The 19303-nt window shown below is 32.9% G+C and overlaps 1 protein-coding gene and 1 pseudogene across 3 annotated transcripts in view; one reads left to right on the top strand and one right to left on the bottom strand.

Moving 5' to 3' along the window:
- Positions 1-686: 686 nt before the first annotated feature.
- IL7 (interleukin 7) overlaps positions 687-19303 on the bottom strand; it is a 54251-nt gene continuing 35634 nt past the window's right edge. Inside the window, exons 3-7 of one of the 3 annotated variants that reach the window (XM_029222887.1) lie at positions 8729-8878; positions 7426-7506; positions 6232-6363; positions 3616-3669; positions 687-1557 (exon numbers count right to left, since the gene is read on the bottom strand). In XM_029222887.1, coding sequence (XP_029078720.1) covers positions 1438-1557; positions 3616-3669; positions 6232-6363; positions 7426-7506; positions 8729-8878 — 537 coding nt within the window. In that variant the 3' untranslated portion in view covers positions 687-1437. The remainder of the gene's footprint in view (positions 1558-3615; positions 3670-6231; positions 6364-7425; positions 7507-8728; positions 8879-19303) is intronic. The other 2 variants (XM_029222888.1, XM_029222886.1) reach the window with 2 other exon arrangements.
- LOC114895459 overlaps positions 6561-19303 on the top strand; it is a 133466-nt pseudogene continuing 120723 nt past the window's right edge.

The following is a 19303-nucleotide window of genomic DNA, read 5'->3' as shown; positions in this document are numbered from 1 at the left end:
AGGATGGCACCTGAGCGTCGTCAGTAGATCACATAAAGCCAGTCAGCTCTTAACCAGGTGGTGATGAGGCCGTGGTGGCTGTTTTAGAACTTTTGGCTTGCCTAGAATAGTGTTTTCAGTTCCCTTTATAAGTAAGTGAAGACTGTTGGCAAACCTTTCTAAGCTGCATCTGGTATATACAAAAGTTTCTTTAAAAAGACTAAAATTTAACATGGGAAGTAAAGCAGTGTTCCTGTTCTTGTATAGTTTGGCGGTCCAGGTCTCATGTACATTCTCAATAATAAGAGAATAAAGGTTATATTTCAGTGAAAGTGAGAAATCAAATAGTGGTGCTGTATTAAAAATCTTGATCTTAAAAAATTCTGTTGGGGGAATTCCTGGGCGGTCCAGTGGTTAGGACTCTGCACTTCCACTGCAGGGGGCCCAGGTTCGATCCCTACTTGGGGACCTAAGATCCTGCAAGCCGCATGGTACAGCCAAAAAACAAACAAACAAAACTCCTGTTGGGATTCATTAAGTGAATCTGACAGTGTTAATACATAGGTCATTTATTATCAAAGGAGAAATGTTATCCAAAGTAAGCAATTGTAATACTGTATGAAAATATTTTTATATACAAATAGAGTGTCAAAATTAAATATATACATTCCATTAATTAAAAGGCCAACATATATTATTCTCTTAAAAATATAGTTCCCAAATTGCAAACTCATTTAGACAAATTTTATTACACATAAATGACAAAAGTAACTAAGTACTATGGTTTAGCATCCTTAGAACAGATGACTTTCTATTTTGTGAAATTATTCTTTATCTTCATTTTAAAACATCTGTTATATCATTTATTAAAGGCACTGTGTTATACATTTGTGTTTAATTACATCTCTCAATTATCTTGGATTCCTTTATGCTACTGCTTCTTTAAGCTGTATGACTCTTGTTCCCATGGGCCTTATGCATATCTCACTGTAACTCTGAAACATTTCCAGCACAGATGACAATTTCCACTCTCATTGCAGCATGCTGATGCATAGTGGGCCATAAAATTATTTTGGTAATAATGAAATGTTAATTTTTAATCCTTGTAAACTTTATACATTTCACAGAATTTATATGTCTTCTGAAAATTTTAAACAGGTTTAAAAAGTATTATTGCAACTAATATCTTACATAGATTGTCTTACAAAAATCAGTTCAGAATTGATATATGTCCTCATGCATGTGAAATAGTTTGTTGATTGCAGCGTTTGGTTTCCACTGTTTATGTCCATCTTCTAGCACTACAGTAAGGATTTCTCAATTGCCGTAATCCGTTTTTACCAGGATGCATTCAGTAACTTCCAGAAGGCATTTTACCCTGGAAAATTGCATAAGCAGATAGATTCTTGGAGTATACAAATAAAGCTCTTAAGTTTTTATATTGCCACTCCGTATTTTTCAATGTTCTTTAGCGCCCCTCAAAATTTTATTCCAACAAGTTTTTATCTTTTGTAGTAGTATCTTTAGGAAACACAGGTCATTCTGTTTTTTCTGTTCCTTTAAAGACTTATTCTCTTCCTAGAGAAATAATATAAAAAAAGTTTTTAAGTTCACATTTTTATAAAAATACACATTTTAAAATATTTAATCTTTAATATCCATTATGCTAGCTTATACTAAAAATTTGGTTTAATTAAAAAGAATCTTGAATGATATTTTTTAAAACTATGGTTTCTAACTATAATTGTGATCATTGATGTGTAGGAAAGTCAAGGTTGTTGCAGTTTAAGATTTAGGATTAATTAAAGAGCTATGTTAGGTGGATGTCATTTTCACCACTGCAACAGTGGACATAAAGAGTGCTATTTAAACTTTTGTGAGAAAGATTTGTACATTATTCAATTGAGTTTTTTACAATGGAAAAAATGTTTTTATGGAAGGAATAATTAATACTGAAAATATTCAGTTTATTTTGTCAAAGATGATTAATAAGGACATACCTGATAAAGCTTGTTCCCTAGTCTTCCCTAGAGTATGGAAGATGCCTGCCTCATAAGCTAATTTTCAGTCCCTGACAAAAATCTTAATAAGGGCTACCTGTACAACCTACAGAAAGTGGAGAAAGAGATACCTCACATGGAAAAGACATATAAGAGAGTAGCTGTACATATACTCAGTTGTATTTCCGTGAGTCTCTGCGAAGTGGATTAGTACAGGGTTGAGTAATTTCTTCATTTAGATAACAACCAATTATTGGGTGTTTGCTAGGTCAGGTATTGTGCTCAGTGCTATACATACATTATTTCATTTTATCTACTTAATAATTATGAAATTGATGATTTCACCTTTCATATTTGAGGAAACTGATATGTAAACAGGATAAATAAGCCGGCATGGTCACACATCAAGTAAATGTAATGACTGGGTCTTAAGCTTGTTTGTCCTATTTTTAGTTTAGTCACATTCAGATCTCTTTTAGCTATATATTTAGTAGCAGTAACATATACCCTTTAAATAATGCATTTAAAAGATTAGAGGACAGATTTCAAAGATAAATATGAAGGAGAATTTCTCATATTCTTCTCTTTAATGAGGGTCCCAGGACATCTTTAAAAAGTACAAATTGAAGTTTATGTGACTAAGCAGGTTTGAAATACATAGATGTGAATATTTCATGACTTTTCTCAAAGATCAAGATTGAACATTCATTAAAAAGATAAAAAAACAAAGAACCGTGATTTTGCCTCTGTAATCCTGGGAACACAGATGTTATCTCCTTTTTCTAAACTTTCTTTCTAAATTCCCTTAGCCAGAGGCCCTCAATGTATTTATTTATATTGCTCAGTTATTCATTTCAACTATTCCACTTCAGGTGGAATTCCTAGAGTTTCCTGAGTCCCAGGGTGTGCAGACTCACACTGCTTCTCTAAGAGGAATAAGGAATTTCCATATATATATATATATATATATATATATAGTGGTCAAATAACATAATAATGGAAGTGTGAAAAAGGAATCTATCACTCTCATGAACCAGGTGTGTTCATTTTTCTATGTCTCATCCTGGTTAATATTTATATCATTGTAATGTATAATCAGATTTAATTAAATATTCTGACTTTTTCATTCATATTTTCTACATTGGAATATAATTTTGTGTAATAATCTAATAGAATGTGTGCAAGTATATATAAATATAGAATATTCAAATACTATTATACATATACAGTATATACTGTACAGTCTATACTAATAAAATAGGTATAAAATGGGTTCTCATTTTTAGTATGTACTTCTTTACTATAGTAACATTTTTTCATTGTATCTTGTTGTCTAGTTTATTTTCTCCTATATTGTTCATGTCCTTTGCTATTACCTACTGAGGTTTTAATTTTGTTTCTTTTTAAAAAATCAATGCTCTGACTTTTTCCCTAGCTTCTTTAATTTTAAAAGAGTGGTTTTTAAAAATTCAGTTTAAAGGGATCCAATTTCTAAGGGGTACCTCCCTTCTCCTTTTACCAACATTATAATGAATATTTTGAAAATCGAGCATATAAAAGGAAACAATTCAAAGAGAAATATTAAGGAATTAAGTTGAGTAAAAAGCTGATAAGAAAACTATACAATCACTCTTACCAAATTCTTAGTGGGTTGGGCTTCACCCAGGGAAGTTGATTTTCTTCCTTTACCCTTAAAAACCAAGTCATATTTACAGTATTGATTATTAATCCTTTATTACTCCTTCCATTACTATAATTGCTAATTTTCATATTACTCTCAGCCCATCTAATCTATTTGAATTTCTACTTTAAATTATTTATTGTTAGTGTGGCAGAATACTAATTTCATTTAGAAATTGAATAACAGGGAGAAGGGAGAAACAAGAGAGGTTAGTCTTCCGAATAACCTGGATGCATAATTTTGCAAATATGCCCAGCACTGTGTTAATTGCTGTGAGTTATGAAAAGCTAATATAGAAGGGTATACTAACAGAGACAAAAAACTAGAATTTTAATCAACATGAAAATAACATTAGCATTAAGTTGTTAAATCCTTAGCATAAATTTTATTAAGCTTTACCCATCAGAAGCAAAATGAGATAACTATAAAAAGCTTGTAGCATGCCTAACTCACGAAGAAAATTCAATATAGCTGACCATCTTTAACATCTTGCCTTCTCATTTCAAGAAAAATTTGGATTGTAGCAGGTTAATTTTGTAACATAATTTTATTTAATTTCAAGATTAGTTGATTTTGGAATATGGTAATCAATGCAAAGCTCAACACATGAGAGAAAGAATTGCAAATATACAGCATACCTATAACCTTTAACCCTTTCTAGGCCAAGAGGTGATATCGCTAGTTTGCTCTGCATTCTTTTCAGTTAAGCCCTGACTTGAAGCTTATGCACAGCATAAGCCATTACTAAGTAACTGGATGTGTAAGCAACATGAAACGAACTTGCTATTCCTGCATTAGATAGTACAGTAGTCTCTCTGTATTTGTGGGGGATTGGTTACAGGACCCCAGTGGGTACCAAAATCCAAGGATGAATGCTCAGGTCCCTTATATAAAATAGCGCTGAATTTGCATATAACCAGGCACATGCTCCTGTATACTTTAAATCATCTCTAGATTACTTACAATACTCAGTATAATGTAAATGCTATGTAAATAGTTGTAAACACAAAATAAATGCTGTGTAAATAGTTGTTGATGTGTCTTGACAAATTCGAGTTTTGCTTTTTGGAAATTTCTAGAGATTTTTTTCTGAATATTTTTGATCCACGGTTATATCTGAGGATGCGAAACCCATGGATATGAAAGGCTGACTGTACTTTAAATCACTATAAATAAGGATTAAGAGATGGTAGGCTAGAATGTAAAGTCTTCATGAATCTTAAGCTTGGCCTTAAAGGATGCATAGAACAAGAGAGATCAGATTTACAGAAAAGAGAACAGTAGAAATTCCATATAAGGGACTAACATTAGTAAGGGGACAAGATTGGAAATAAGCTTGGCAAATCCACAACACCAAGAGGAGACTGGCTTGCATCAAGTAGATAATGTAATGATAAATGAAGTGGTCCAACTTATACGGTCCAATATATATTTTCATCACTGTCAGTAGGGCTCAAGGACAATCTTACCATTTTACCTTCTATGGGCAACTACTAGTATTAAAAATTAAAAACACACACAATCCTTTTTCTATCATAAAAATGTTAAAATTTTCTTTTAAAAATTATAAGAAATATTTTTGGCTTTATGTGGCAGCTGGTAACATTCCTGAAGAGGGAGTAAAAATAATAATAATAATAGTAATTATAAAACATTTATTGAAACTTTTTAGTACTAAGCACTCTATATTATGTCATTTTCACATCCTATAATGTAGGTACTATATTTTTCTCCACTTTGCAGATGAAGAAACTGTTGTCTAGTCTCAAGATAATGTCTTCCAAATTTTGTTTTATTGTTTATATTTCATGACCACTAGCAGTGAAGTAGGAAAAACTTAGCCCTATACTTATCAAAATTATTGAGGCAAAAAACTTGAAAATTGTTGGACATAAATATGCCCAATTTTTATATACAAATTATAAGTGTGTACATATATGGATTAAAATTATTAAGACATTTTAGAAATAAAAATTTACCATTCCTCACCCAACTTACCACACTAGCCTCCTTGAAAGTTATTATGACAATAAAATTTATTATTTTCTTTCATTTATTTACTTTCCTTTTTTATTTTCTTTTTTCTTTTTTTTCTTTTTTTTCTTTTTTTGCGGTATGCAGGCCTCTCACTGCTGTGGCCTCTCCCGTTGCAGAGCACAGGCTCTGGACGCACAGGCTCAGCGGCCATGGCTCATGGGCCTAGCCGCTTTGCAGCATGTGGGATCTTCCCGGACCAGGGCACGAACCCGCATCCCCTGCATCGGCAGGCGGACTCTCAACTGCTGCGCCACCGGAGAAGCCCTATTTTTCTTTTTTAACTGAAGTATAGTTGACTTACAATGTTGCTTTCATTTATTTTTAGTACCTTTTTAAAAACAATTTCTTTGCCCTAGCCAAGAGATGAATAGGTATTTTACAAGTTGAGGCTTTCGTCTTCTAGAATTGAGTAAATGTATTTCAATTTTCTTATAAGCACTTAGATTTCTATGCTAACGGATTTGATCATCAGAGAATGACAGTATCTTATCACTGGAGTTGTTTACATTTTTGTTCAAACAGTCCTCAGCTTACCTTGTTGGTGCAGTTCAACAGTGTTAATGTGCCCTGTGAAACTGTTGATAGGTGAAGATTGAAATCGTCACTGATATTCATTTTAAGGAATTGCTTCAACTTTCGAGCAGCACGATATAAAAACGAAGCTTCCTATTACAGAAAAAACATCAGAAGGGCTGTTTCAAATAAAATATTAAGAAGTGATAAGCTTTCCTAAGGAGCCTAAGGCCAGAACTGTATTGCTAAGTAACACCCCACCTCCACCCCAGTTTTCTTCTATTCCAGTTAATCGCATGACTGAAGAGCAACTAGACTGAAACTGTTTAGCTCCCAGGTGACAGCCTAAAGTGCCTAGAACCCAGTTTAATGATTATCTGACTTTTTAAAGTCTCTTTTCTTTGCTATGTGTGATCTTATCGCTTATGAGTGAACATATAACAAGTTTATTCAATTTTAAACAAGATAACTAAAGGAGAGGTCTTCTGGAAGCAATAAAAGTGAAAGGTATGTGTGACTTTTCTTATTGTTATTATTTTTGCCCTTTTTGAGCTATGGACAAATAGCTGGCAATAAGAAAATAAAGGGCCTATTCACCTAAAACAAGTTTTTCAAATATTTAATGTAAGATATTTTAAAAAAAGCAGAATTTATGGATATACTCTTAAATGCCATGAAGTTAACTCAGCTATTGTGAGTTTTAAAAAAGTCTATTGAATAGCACACTAGTTTCTGCAGAAAGAGATGACACAAATTTTTGTTGGAAGTTCTGTGGATTGTAATATTATACCAAATAGAAGTGGTAGTGGTTTGAAGATAAGCAAATATTGAAAGAAAAAATTTCAAAATGCCTACAACTAAATTACACCCATTACTTGTGTGTGTGTGTGTGTATGTGTGACAAGGATTTTCCTGCATAAAAATTTTAGAAATAAGAGATATGTGTCTTTGAATTCAGCAGTTCTTCTAGTATTTTCAAGGTGAAAATGAAATGCTAAAATTAAAAGGAATATTTATCAAATAAGCATAGGGCTATTTGTAAAAGAAAAGTATAAAAGACCATAGTATAACTTAACATATCAATGGGAATTGTCGGGTTAGAGCCAAAAGACTGTGTTATTAATATAATCAATATAATTAACAGAGATATAAAAAATATAAGCTTCTATGAAATCAAGCTTGAATGACATATAAACTCCAAATAATTGTCATTACCTTATTATCATCACATGAATGTTTTTTAAAAAAGTTAGGTTCGTTATTCAGGCAATTGCTATCAAAGTCTATCATGCTGTCCTGTAATAAATAATATAAAATAATATGGTTAAACTGGGGACCTTTCTATCATGTAGTAATTATAAAAATAACAATGTTATAATATTTGGTATTTATATGTGCATTTTAAGGAAAATAACTTTAGTCTGACTTAGCTGACTAGGCAGGAAGAATAGTTATCTATAGTTGAAGAATAAACAAGTATATACACAAACCCTCACGTATTTAGAGCTTCCCCCAGACTCCATAGGTTAATCTCAGAAATCATTGAGAGAAACTGGCTTTTTTGGGGAACTAAAAGTACCTATTTTAGAAGTTATACTATATAGACAACGTACTATAAATTTTGAAATCATGAAGTTGAGATCCATTTAAGAGGTTATTTGGTCCAATTTCCTGCCACTATCAAACAGCAACAAAGGGAATTTACTTTAGAATGAAGGCAAAGCCTCTTGACAGTGAGTAAAGTTGAAACTCATTCTGCAGCATTTTAAATAATCCAGTTGGGGATGTTTGAGGTAGAATTTAGCTGAGAAAAAAGTGAGATTGAATATGTGCATTGTCATTGTCTGTAAGAGGCGGGGAAGGCAGACTGGCACATTCTCATTTTTCTTTTCTAAGGAATGTAGTATTAGAAGGTGGGGATTAGCTGAATCAAGAATGTACTTGAGGGCTTCCCTGGTGGCACAGTGGTTGAGAGTCCGCCTGCCGATGCAGGGGACACGGGTTCGTGCCCCGGTCCGCGAAGATTCCACATGCCGTGGAGCGGCTGGGCCCGTGAGCCATGGCTGCTGAGCCTGCACGTCCGGAGCCTGTGCTCCGCAACGGGAGAGGCCACAACAGTGAGAGGCCCACGTACCACAAAAAAAAAAAAAAAAAAAAAAAGGAATGTACTTGACATATTAGGAAGAATTTCCTAAGGATTCAGATTCTTTATGCACAGGATTGGACTAGCTCTGTCCAGCAAACTAACCATTCCATGATATCAGAGCTTCTAGAAGGACTTCAAGCAATTTTAGCCTATGTGTTGTCATCTAAGGAACAGATAAAAAGTGGAGTAATGGCAGGATGTAATCATGAGCTTCTAATCTTCATCTGCCTCTCAGAAAAATATGCATTACTCTTCTCACCACTGAAAAGCACAAATGGTCTCTGGATTCATCCTGACTTTAAATGTATCTGTTTTATCTGTAGGAATTACAGCCTGAACACGTAATCATTTATTTAACCATTCAACACTTACTACAGGCCAATGGGCAAAGTCCTCTGCCAAGCTTGATAGGGGAACAAAGACAAGAAAACACAGTCCCATTTTCTTATGCCATTTGATGTAAAGGACAGATGCTGCATCCTTGGACACTTGTACATCACTTCTTATATTTGTAAAAGTATGCTTATGTAAACAGAAGATTTGTTAGTGCCAAACATCCCAGTCATACTGCAAATATCTCAAGTGCAAATAGATATATTTTTCTATAACTATCCTCATGTTGCCATTATACATATTCCTGAAAAGATAGTGGAAAATTAATGTTTGCCTGTTAAATCACTTTCCTATTGACTTGCATTTAACCCTAAGAAGGATAATAAATCATGTATACATTTCTCTCTGATAAAACATGCTTTTCATTTTTGCCATGCCATCCATCAAATAAAGAAGATAAACAAATGTGCAGCTAATCTGTATGATGTTTTCCAATTTACCAAAAATATTATATGAACTAGTACCTATTTCTTGGAGCATTTTAACCAATTGCATGACACACGAGTATTTGAAAAGCCATATTGGTTAAGCCATTTCATTGCTCCAGGTATTTAACAAAATTCATTTTTGACAGATACAGAAAGGGTGTTTTTATACCAGGTAATTTGTTTGCCAGATGTGTACAGCAGTAGATAAAACTCTCACTTAAAAGTTTGACTCAAAAGGTTGACTCCTATAAAAGTCACAATTATAGTTGACTAGTTGACTTTAGTGCATTTCATGAATAGATTTAACATAAGCATACATGAGTGCCAACTACAGTTGCTTTCTGAAATTGTTTCCATTTAAGCCCTGTGAGAAGGGTGGCTCAGACTAAGATATGTAGAATCATGGAGTTGGAAAGAACCTTATATATCTATCTTTTGATTTAACAAATAGTAGAATTACTTTATCAGTAATAGTTTCTTACAGGCATCTTGACATATTTGAATATTTCTTCATCTTTATTATGAATATGAAAGAAACAAGAGACAAGCCAAGATCACATTGACTGTGAACTCAGTATTTTCCAGTGTAAAACATTATGTTACATAAGTTGTTCCTAAAATATCTAATGTTCTTTCGATTTGTAGAATTGCATTTTCTTTCATTTTAGCGTAGTTTTCTTGTATCTTTGAATTTTTTTCTAATGCATGCACAGTAGCCCCTTCCCCAGAAACACTAATTATATACACAGTTGATTTTCTATTTCACTTTTTTCTTTTATATATTTATCTTTGATTTTTTTAAGATTCAATTTTGTGTGGTTTTCTCCAACATGTCTTCCATATGCCTGTTCTAATGGGGAACTCATGGTTACATGTGTTCTAAGTGAACTAATGTCTATTTACTGCCCATATATGATTCTCATTGGCAGCTACATAACTGATAGCTGTCTCCTTTCTATTCTCCTTCTATTTTGTAGGTCTGGGCCTGAGGATTGGGGTTTTGATATGAAGAAGAAAGATTCAGTCTCGTGTCTTACTATTCTTTGAAAATGAACTTGGTCCCTACAGAAATCTTTTTCATTTCTGATTATCACTATCACAGCACACTCACGGCCCAAAGTCTTATGGCATATAAAGACTCATTTGGAGGACCTTTTGAAAAGTGAAACTTATTTTTAATGAAATCTGTAGCCTGTATGAAAATTGAAAAAGTCTGTATTGTTCTTGGAATCCTATTTCAAATGTTACAAATTTTACCATTAGGTAGCTTACCAGATTATTGTAAGAATTGGTAGTTAATTCCTTGCTTAAATTAAAAGTCATTCATTTATTCTTCAATCAAATACTTGTCGAACATCTACCATGTGCCATATAGTAGTGAAGAGAGAATTGTGATCAAAATCACAGAGGGTTCCTTCCTTCAAGAAATTTACTGTCTGGTGGTAAAGACAGACATCAATCCAATAATCACAATCAAATCTCAAATTAATAATTGTTATGAATAAAAAGTATATGCTACCATAAAGCCTATAAAGAAGGATTTTACTTAGGAACCTCAGTAAAGCCTTCCCTAAGAAAGGAACACTTCAACTGAAATCTGAAGCATGAGTAAACTAGAGAAAAAGAAAATAGAGGAAGCGTAAAGATGTAGAAAACAGCATGTATGGCTTCAGTTAAGTGGGAGGGAATAATGGCAGATAGGCTGCTGGATGAAAGAGAGCAAGGGAAAGCCGGTATATAGCTAAGAAAGCAAGAGAAATCACCGGTTTCATACGAAAGAGATCTGGAGGAAACTAAATTATGCTGGGGCTTAAGGACATGTTAAGGAGCTTTGTCTTGATCCTAAAATCAATAATTAATGACTAAATACCTTTTTCAAAGATCATACTAATAGCAGCATGGTAAATGGTTTGGAAAGGTTCAAGAAAGTGTGTGTGTGAATCTTTAGGAGACAATTACATAGTGCTTGAAATAATGGTTTATTGGACTTGGTGGTGGGAAAGAATGTAGAGATAGGTGAAAAGACTTGAGAAATATTTAGAAAGCAAATATAACACTATTTGAGAATTAAAGTTAAGGAAGATTGACAGACCAGGGATGATTCCTGGGTTTCTGGTGTGTGCAGCAGGATATACTGTGTTGCCATTCACTGAGATAGGGAATAGTAGTAGAGATGGTGTGAATAAAATATGTTTGGTTTTAAACAGATGAAGCTTGAGTTTACATTCAGAGATCCAAGAACATACATAAAGAAGCCAGAAAGTTAGAAAACCTGGGGAATAGACTGTTTTAAGAAGGTGGTGATCCATAATATACAATGCCAACCGAAAAGTCAAGTTGTCTTGTACAAAATCTATTCACATAAAGAAAGCAAGTCTAAATTAGAAAAACAGCTGATAATAGATGGTAAAATGAAGTATTAAGCAGATATGATATTTGTTTTGAGATAATATTTATAAGCAAGAACATATGCTTATAATAAAACATGCTTATAATAAAAATCTTTCAAAAGAAAAAGGTGTTATATATAAGCATATATTCAAATGTATATGCATATGCACAAACATGAACATATGTATAAGAATTGACTAATTAATCTTCATTTAACTTGCTGGGATAATCAATATTCTACTCCTTCTGTAAAACATATTGACTAATGCTCACAGTATACCAAAGACTCCCAACTCCAGTTTCTGATATACTCATGTGTTTCTGCATTCACAATTGGAGTTGCATATTTACTAAGTCAATTCCTTAACACTAAGTTATACTTATTATTTAATTAGATCACTTAATTAAATACTATATAAGTCAAAGAATATTAGAATGAAAATACAGTTGTGTGTAGGACTTCCAGTTTCCAGTATGGGAGGTAAGGAGCTTAGAAGTCACCATTCCATCATAACAAGTAAAATGCTGAACAAACTGAAGAATCAGCAACTCTTCTTATATCTGTCAGAGAAGTGAGGTCACAGGGTAAACTGCCTCCCCAAATATTGGCGAAACAGACAGCTGATGCAATAATTACAATTTAGAGAACCAGAAACCCAGGAGCGGAAACCTCCATGTGAACCAATGCTGGGATAGAAAAACCTGAACTGTAATTGATGAATTACTGGAAGCTCAGAATGGACAAGTCTTAGAGATAAAATTCCGAGGGAACCTACCACTGGAGGTCCCCCCTTTGCTCACACTTTTTCTGAGCTTTACTTACAGGAGTTCTATGAGATCCTCACAGTGAATATGAGAAAAATCCCCATGTGCTTCTGGCAGAGAGAGAAAAAAGCATTGATTTTGAAATATGCCAGAGTGTTATGTTATTCTTAACAAGGCCTCCCCTTATGAGAACCTAACCTGCTGGAATTTTATCAGAGCCTAACCTATCTGGGGTAAGGGAAATACCCAGCTCCAGTCCTTGCTAGATATCCTTTCTCACCTAAGTGGGTAGGTATTGAGAAGCACTGGTAAAGTTTACAATCCAGGGGCACAGACTCATCAAAAGACTGAGACCTAATCAAAGGACTATAGAAAGCTTCCCATCCCCCCACACCTTATCACTATATTACTAAAAGCTCATTTACCACAGGTTTACTTATGCAGAACATCATGTCCACCTTCCAACAAAAAATTACAAAGCATGCTAAAAGGCAAAAAACACAATTTGAAGAGACAGAACAAGCATCAGAACCAGAGATAGACATGGCAGTGATGTTGAAATTATCTGACTGGGAATTTTTTTTTTTTTTTTTTTTTTTTGCGGTACGCGGGCCTCTCACTGCCATGGCCCCTCCTGTTGCGGAGCACAGGCTCCAGACGCGCAGGCCTAGCGGCCACGGCCCACAAGCCCAGCCGCTCTGCGGCACGTGGGATCCTCCCGGACCGGGGCACGAACCCGCGTCCCCTGCATCGGCAGGCGGACTCCCAACCACTGCGCCACCAGGGAAGCCCCTGACTGGGAATTTTTTTTAAAAATTATTATTATACTATGACCTTTAATGGGAAAATATGCAGAAAAAATGGATAATGTAAACAGAAAGACAGAAATTCTAAGAAAGAATCAAAAAGAAATGCTAGAGATAAAAAGCACTGTAATGGAATTATGGGATCTTTATTAAATTAGACATGGCTGAGGAAATAATCTCTGAGCTTGAGCATATGACTATAGAACTTCCAAAACTAAAAAGAAAAAATACCAGGGGAAAAAATGGAACAGAATATCTAAGACTGTGGACAACTACAAAATGTGTAACATATGCATAGCAAGAATATCAGAAGAAAGAGAGAAAGGAACAGAAGCAATATTTGAAGCAATAATGGCTGAGAATTTTTCCCAAGTCAATGCCAGACATCAAACCACACATCCAGAAAGCTCACAGAACACCAAGTAGGATAAATGCCCCAAGTCATATACCTAGGCATATCATATTCAAACTTTAGAAAATCAAAGATAAAGAAAACATCTTGAAAGAAGCCATGGGGGTCAGCGGGGGAAAATTACTTACAAAAAAGCAAAGATAAAAATTGCATCCAATTTATCTTCTGAAATAATTCAAACAAGAAAAAAGTGAAGTGAAATATTTAAAATATTGAGAGAAAAACCCACCAACCTAGAGTTCTGTACTCTGAGAAATTAGCCTTCAAAGGGAAAAAAGAAATAAAGACTTTCTCAAACAAAAATTCAGGTAATTTGTTGCCAGTAGAACTGCCTTGAACAGAATGTTAAAAGTTCTTTAGAGAGAAGAAAAATGATACAGATCAGAAACTCAGAGCTACATAGAAAAAGAAAGAGCATCAGAGAATGAATAAATGAAGAAAAAAGTAAAAACTTTTATCTTCTTATTCTGAATTGCTCTAACACTTTGATTAAAATAATAATGGCAACAATGCATTTAACTATATATAATTTGATTACATATATACATATACATACATATATATAAAATACATGCTTATATATAAGTGAAATCAATGAAGCAGTGATATGAGGGACAGGAGGAAAGAAAAGAATTATTAGGAATATTTTGTTATTTTAAGGTACTTGTACTACTTGTGAAGTGGCACAGAGTTATTTCAAAGTGGACTTGGATTAGTTGCAAATATATATACCAAACTCTAGGGCAACCAGTAATGAAAGTTTAAAAAGAGGTATAATTGTTATGCTAAGAAAGGACAGAAATGGAATCATAAAATGTCACAATCATAAAAGATAAAGTGTGAAGACAAAAATAGGAACAAAGAATAAGAGCAAAAAATAGAAAACAGTAAAAAACATACGGTAGATATTGGTCCAACTATATCAATAATCACTTTAAAATGTCAACAGTCTAAATACACCAATTAAAAGACAGAGATTGTCAGAGTGGGTCAAAAAAACACAACCTAATTATATACTGTCTATAAAAAACCTACTTTTAATATAAAGACACATATAGATTAAAAGTAAAATGAAGAAATATATACTATGCTAACATTAATGAAATGAAAGCAGGGTAGCTATGTTCATTTTAAACAAAGCCAACTTCAGAGCAAGGAAAGTTATCAGGATGAAATGGACATTACATAATGATAATGGAGACAATTGTCCAAGAAGATATGATAATTCTTAATGTGTACGCGGCTAACAACAAAGAGTCTAAATACATGAGGGAAAACTGATAGAATACTAAGAGAAGTAGATGAATCCACTATTATAGTTGAAAACTTTAATATCTTTCTATCATAAATGGACAGATTCAGCAGGCAGAAAATCAGTAAGGACATAGTTGAACTTGACAGCACAATCAATTAACTCTATATAGTTGGCATGCATAGACAACTTCATACTTCATCCAACAGCAGCAGATTACATAGTTTTCTCAAGAACACATTGAATATTCTCCAAAGAGAGCAAATTATGGGCCATAAATTGAATCTTAACAAATTTAAAAGAATAGAAATCATATAATGTCTGCTATTAGATCACAATAGAATCAAACTAGAAATCAATAACAGAAAGACAGCTGGGACATCCCAAAGTATTTGGAGATTAAACAATACACTTTGAAGTTATATGTGGATTGAAGAAGAAATTTCAAGAGAAATTTTAAAATATTTGAAATAAATAAAAATATAACATTGAAATCTATAGGATGTAGTGAAAGCAGTGCTTAGAGGGAAATTTATAGTATTGACTGCATGTGTTAAATAAGGAAAGTATCTAAAATCAATAATCTAAGCTTCCACCTTAGGAAACTACAAAAGGAGAGAAAATTAAATCCAAAGTAATCAAAAGACAAAAAAAAAAAGTAATAATAAAAGTTAAAGCAGAGATCAATTAAATTGAAAACAGGAAATCAATAAACTCAACAAAACAAAAAACTTCTCCTTTGGAAATATAAATAAAATTGATAAGCCTTAGCCAGATTAACTAAGACAAAAAAAAGACACAGATTTCCTAATATCAAAAATGAAAGAGGGGACATCATTACAGATCCCATGAACATTAACAAGGATAATAGATACTCTAGATGATAATTGATAATCTAGATGAAATTGACCAATTCCTTAAAAGACACAATCTGCCAAAATTTACCAAGGAATAGGCAATCTGAATAAGCCTATATCTATAAAAGCAGTTCAATCAATTGTCAATAAGCTTACAAAACAGAAGCACCAGGCCCAGATGGGTTCACTGATTATTTCTATCAAACTCTTGTGGAAGAAATCATAGCTATTGTCTATAATCTCTTCCAGAAGAAAGAAGCAGAGGGAATACTTCCTATCTTGTTATATGAGGCCAGGCTTACCCTAATACCAAAACCAAATGAAGACAGTACAAGAAAAGAAAACCACAGATCAATATGTCTTGTGAAAATAGATGCAAAAATCCTCAACAAAATATAAGAAATTGAATCCAACAATGTATAAAATAATTATACACCATAACCAAGTGATATTTACCCATATATGTAAGACTGGTTCAACATTCAAAAAAATCAAAGAATGTAATCTATCACTTTAAGAGGGTAAAGAAGAAAAATCACATGATCAAATTAATAGATGCAGAAAAAGGAGTTGACAAAATCCAACATCCATTCATTAAAAACAAAACAAACAAGCCCCCCCCCAAAAAAAAAACCTCTCTGTAAACAAAGACTAGAGGGGAACTTCTCCAGCTTGATAAAGAGCATCTTCAAAATCCTATAGCTAATAGCATACTTAATGGTGAGAAACTCAGAACTTTCCTATGATCAGAACAAGGCAAAGATGTCCCTCTCACCATTGCTTATCAACATTGTATTTTGAAAAAACCTAGGTGATTCAATATGACAAGAAAAGGGGAAAAAAAGATATAAAAATTAGGAAGGCTGAAATATAACTGTCTTTTTTACTAGATGACATTGTAATTTATGCAGACAATCCTAAAGAATCAACAGAAAAAAAAAACCACACAAACCTCCTGGAACTAATAAATGATTATGCAAGGTTGCAGTATACAAAGTTAGACAAAAGTTAATAGTTTTCTTCTATACTAGCAATGAACAAATGGAATTTGAAATTAAAAACACAACACGTTTAGAGTACTTAGGTATAAATGTAACAAAATATGTACACGATCTTTATGAGGAAAACTACACAACTCTGGTGAAAGATCAAAGGAGACCTAAATAAATGGGAAGATAGTCCATGTTCATGGATTGATGGATTGGAAGACTCAACGTTGTTAAGATGTTTGTTATCCCAGCTTGACCTATAGATTTATCATAATCTCAAAAATCTCAGCAAGTTATTTTGTGATATCAAACAACCTGATTCTAAAACTTATACAGAGAGGCAAGGAGAGGACTTGTTTACTAAGGTTGTTCGTACAGACAGGTGGGGAATCAACAGATTAACATTCTGTCATTTAATGACTGCATTTGTGATTAGCCTTACATCCACAGTAACTGATTTCTTAAGAACTTAAATGTTTTTAAATATCATTTAATATCAGCATTCTAGCCAGAGGTGATTTTACCTAGACAAGGTGAATACCGAGATAGGAGTGTGACGTTCTCTTGCCACCTAGGGTCCCATAAAAGTGGCCCAGCATATATTGAAACCATAGATTCCTGCCTTAGCTATATCAAACCTCAGACATTTTTAAAATTGAGACATAATTGACATATAACCTTTGTTTCAGGTGTTCAACAATAATTTGATATTTTTATAAATTGCAAAATGATCACCACAATCAGTCTAGTTCGATAAGTTTAGTTAACATCCATCACTACACATAGTTACAATTTTTATCTTGTGATGAGAACTTTTGAGGTTCACCCTATTAGCAATTTTCAAAATATACAATACAGTATTATTAACTGTAGTCACTGTGCTGTACATTACATCCCCAAGACATAATTCCCAGTTTTCTGGGATCATTCTGGATTATACCAGAATTACAACGTGTTTGGTTAGCTCCCCCTTGCATTCTTAAAAGTGTTTCAGTTTGGGCAATAACTTATTTTCTCACCCTATTTGTACTATGGTGTTTTGATTTTGGTTTGCATGATATGGTTTTCCTATCTTTTAACTTTTTAAATTATTTTGAACATAAAAATATTTTAATGTCATATATATTACTTGCTTATCATTATTCAAACAATACTGAGATATATAATGAAAACCTTAAAATTTTTCTCCACTGCCCCCACTAGAATCACCTACCTGAGGTGATTCATATTAGCAGTTTGATAAGAATACCGTTCTTGCTCAAAAAACCTATGCATATGTGTAATGTACATACATGCATACAAAATTCACACATATACATGCATATATAGGGATTATGAAGGCACTTTCCTTTACCATTTAAAAATATAGGATCATAATATATACATTACTCTTCAACTTGCTTTGTATTATTTTCACTTTATATTATGAGCATCACTCTAAGTCAAACATATCTAGAACAGCTTTTTTAAAATAGCTATATAATATTCTACATTAAGTGTATTCCAAGGTTTATTCAACCCTTCTCTTATTGATGAAAAAAGTCAATATTTGCTCCAACAAACAATACTACAGTAGACATCTTTGTATGTGTATGTGTGTTTATATATTTGTATGTGTATATTATCTCCTTTTATATTAATGTTTGCATTTTTGTAGAATTGGTTCCCATAATTGAGACTTGCTGAATGAAATGGTATATTCATTTAAAAATCATTATGTTCAGTAAAAATGATTCATGCTTCTACCAGCAAATAAGAGAGCCTGTTTTGTCACATCCTTGTCAGCACTAGATGTCATAAGCCTTTCACAATTTTACCAATCCTGATATGTGTAAATTTATGCCTCATTATAGCTTAAATTTTCACTTCCATGACTACTAGAGAATGAGCATCATTTCATGTTAATTGACAGTTTGCATTTCCTTTTCTATGAATAGCCTGTTCTTAACAATTTTCTTAGGTTGTCTGTCTTTTACTGATCAGTTTCTACATTTTATATAAGGAATTTTTAAAATTTTTCTATGTTTTGTTTCAGGTGTATTTCTTACATAATGCATATTGTTTTTACAATTGGTTTTAAGTTCAGAGATTAAAATAATTCATATTTATTATCAGATATTCTTTACTATTTCTTTATGTTCCTTTTCATTTGTTTTTTAATTTTGGTATATCGTTGGCTTTAGCATTTATTATTTGTTATGAATAACTATGCTCTGATATTCAAGAAATGGGGGAGATATTTAATAGCTAAAATGTTTCCTACTAAATTTTATGCTAAAATTCTAAGGTGAATATACAGTACTATTAATTAACAACTATAAGTTAATTAATCAAAACTCTGAGGCTACCAAAGTGTGGTTATGTTATTTCCAGTCCTTCCTATGACCAAGAGTAGCCAAAGTAAAGCAATTCTAATGAAATTTATTGTCAGTTTGCTTCTCATTTAACTTACATTCATAAAATAGTATGTTTTATATTGCGTGTCTCCATAGTACATAAACAATAGCAGAAATAGAAAGTTAAGTGCTTTAACAATTAATATCGATGGTCATTCTGTAGAGAACAGGCCAGGAATAAAAGCAAAAAACACCAGTCCAAAAATAACATTGAAAATGACTATATTATCAAATATAGTGTATCAAAATAATATAATA

Source organism: Monodon monoceros, unplaced genomic scaffold (assembly GCF_005190385.1).
Source record: "Monodon monoceros isolate NGI ecotype Baffin Bay Population unplaced genomic scaffold, NGI_Narwhal_1 Super_Scaffold_14, whole genome shotgun sequence".
NCBI classification, from domain to species: domain Eukaryota; kingdom Metazoa; phylum Chordata; class Mammalia; order Artiodactyla; family Monodontidae; genus Monodon; species Monodon monoceros.
Note: the sequence above shows the minus strand (reverse complement) of the source record. Positions and strands in the feature narration are given on the sequence as shown.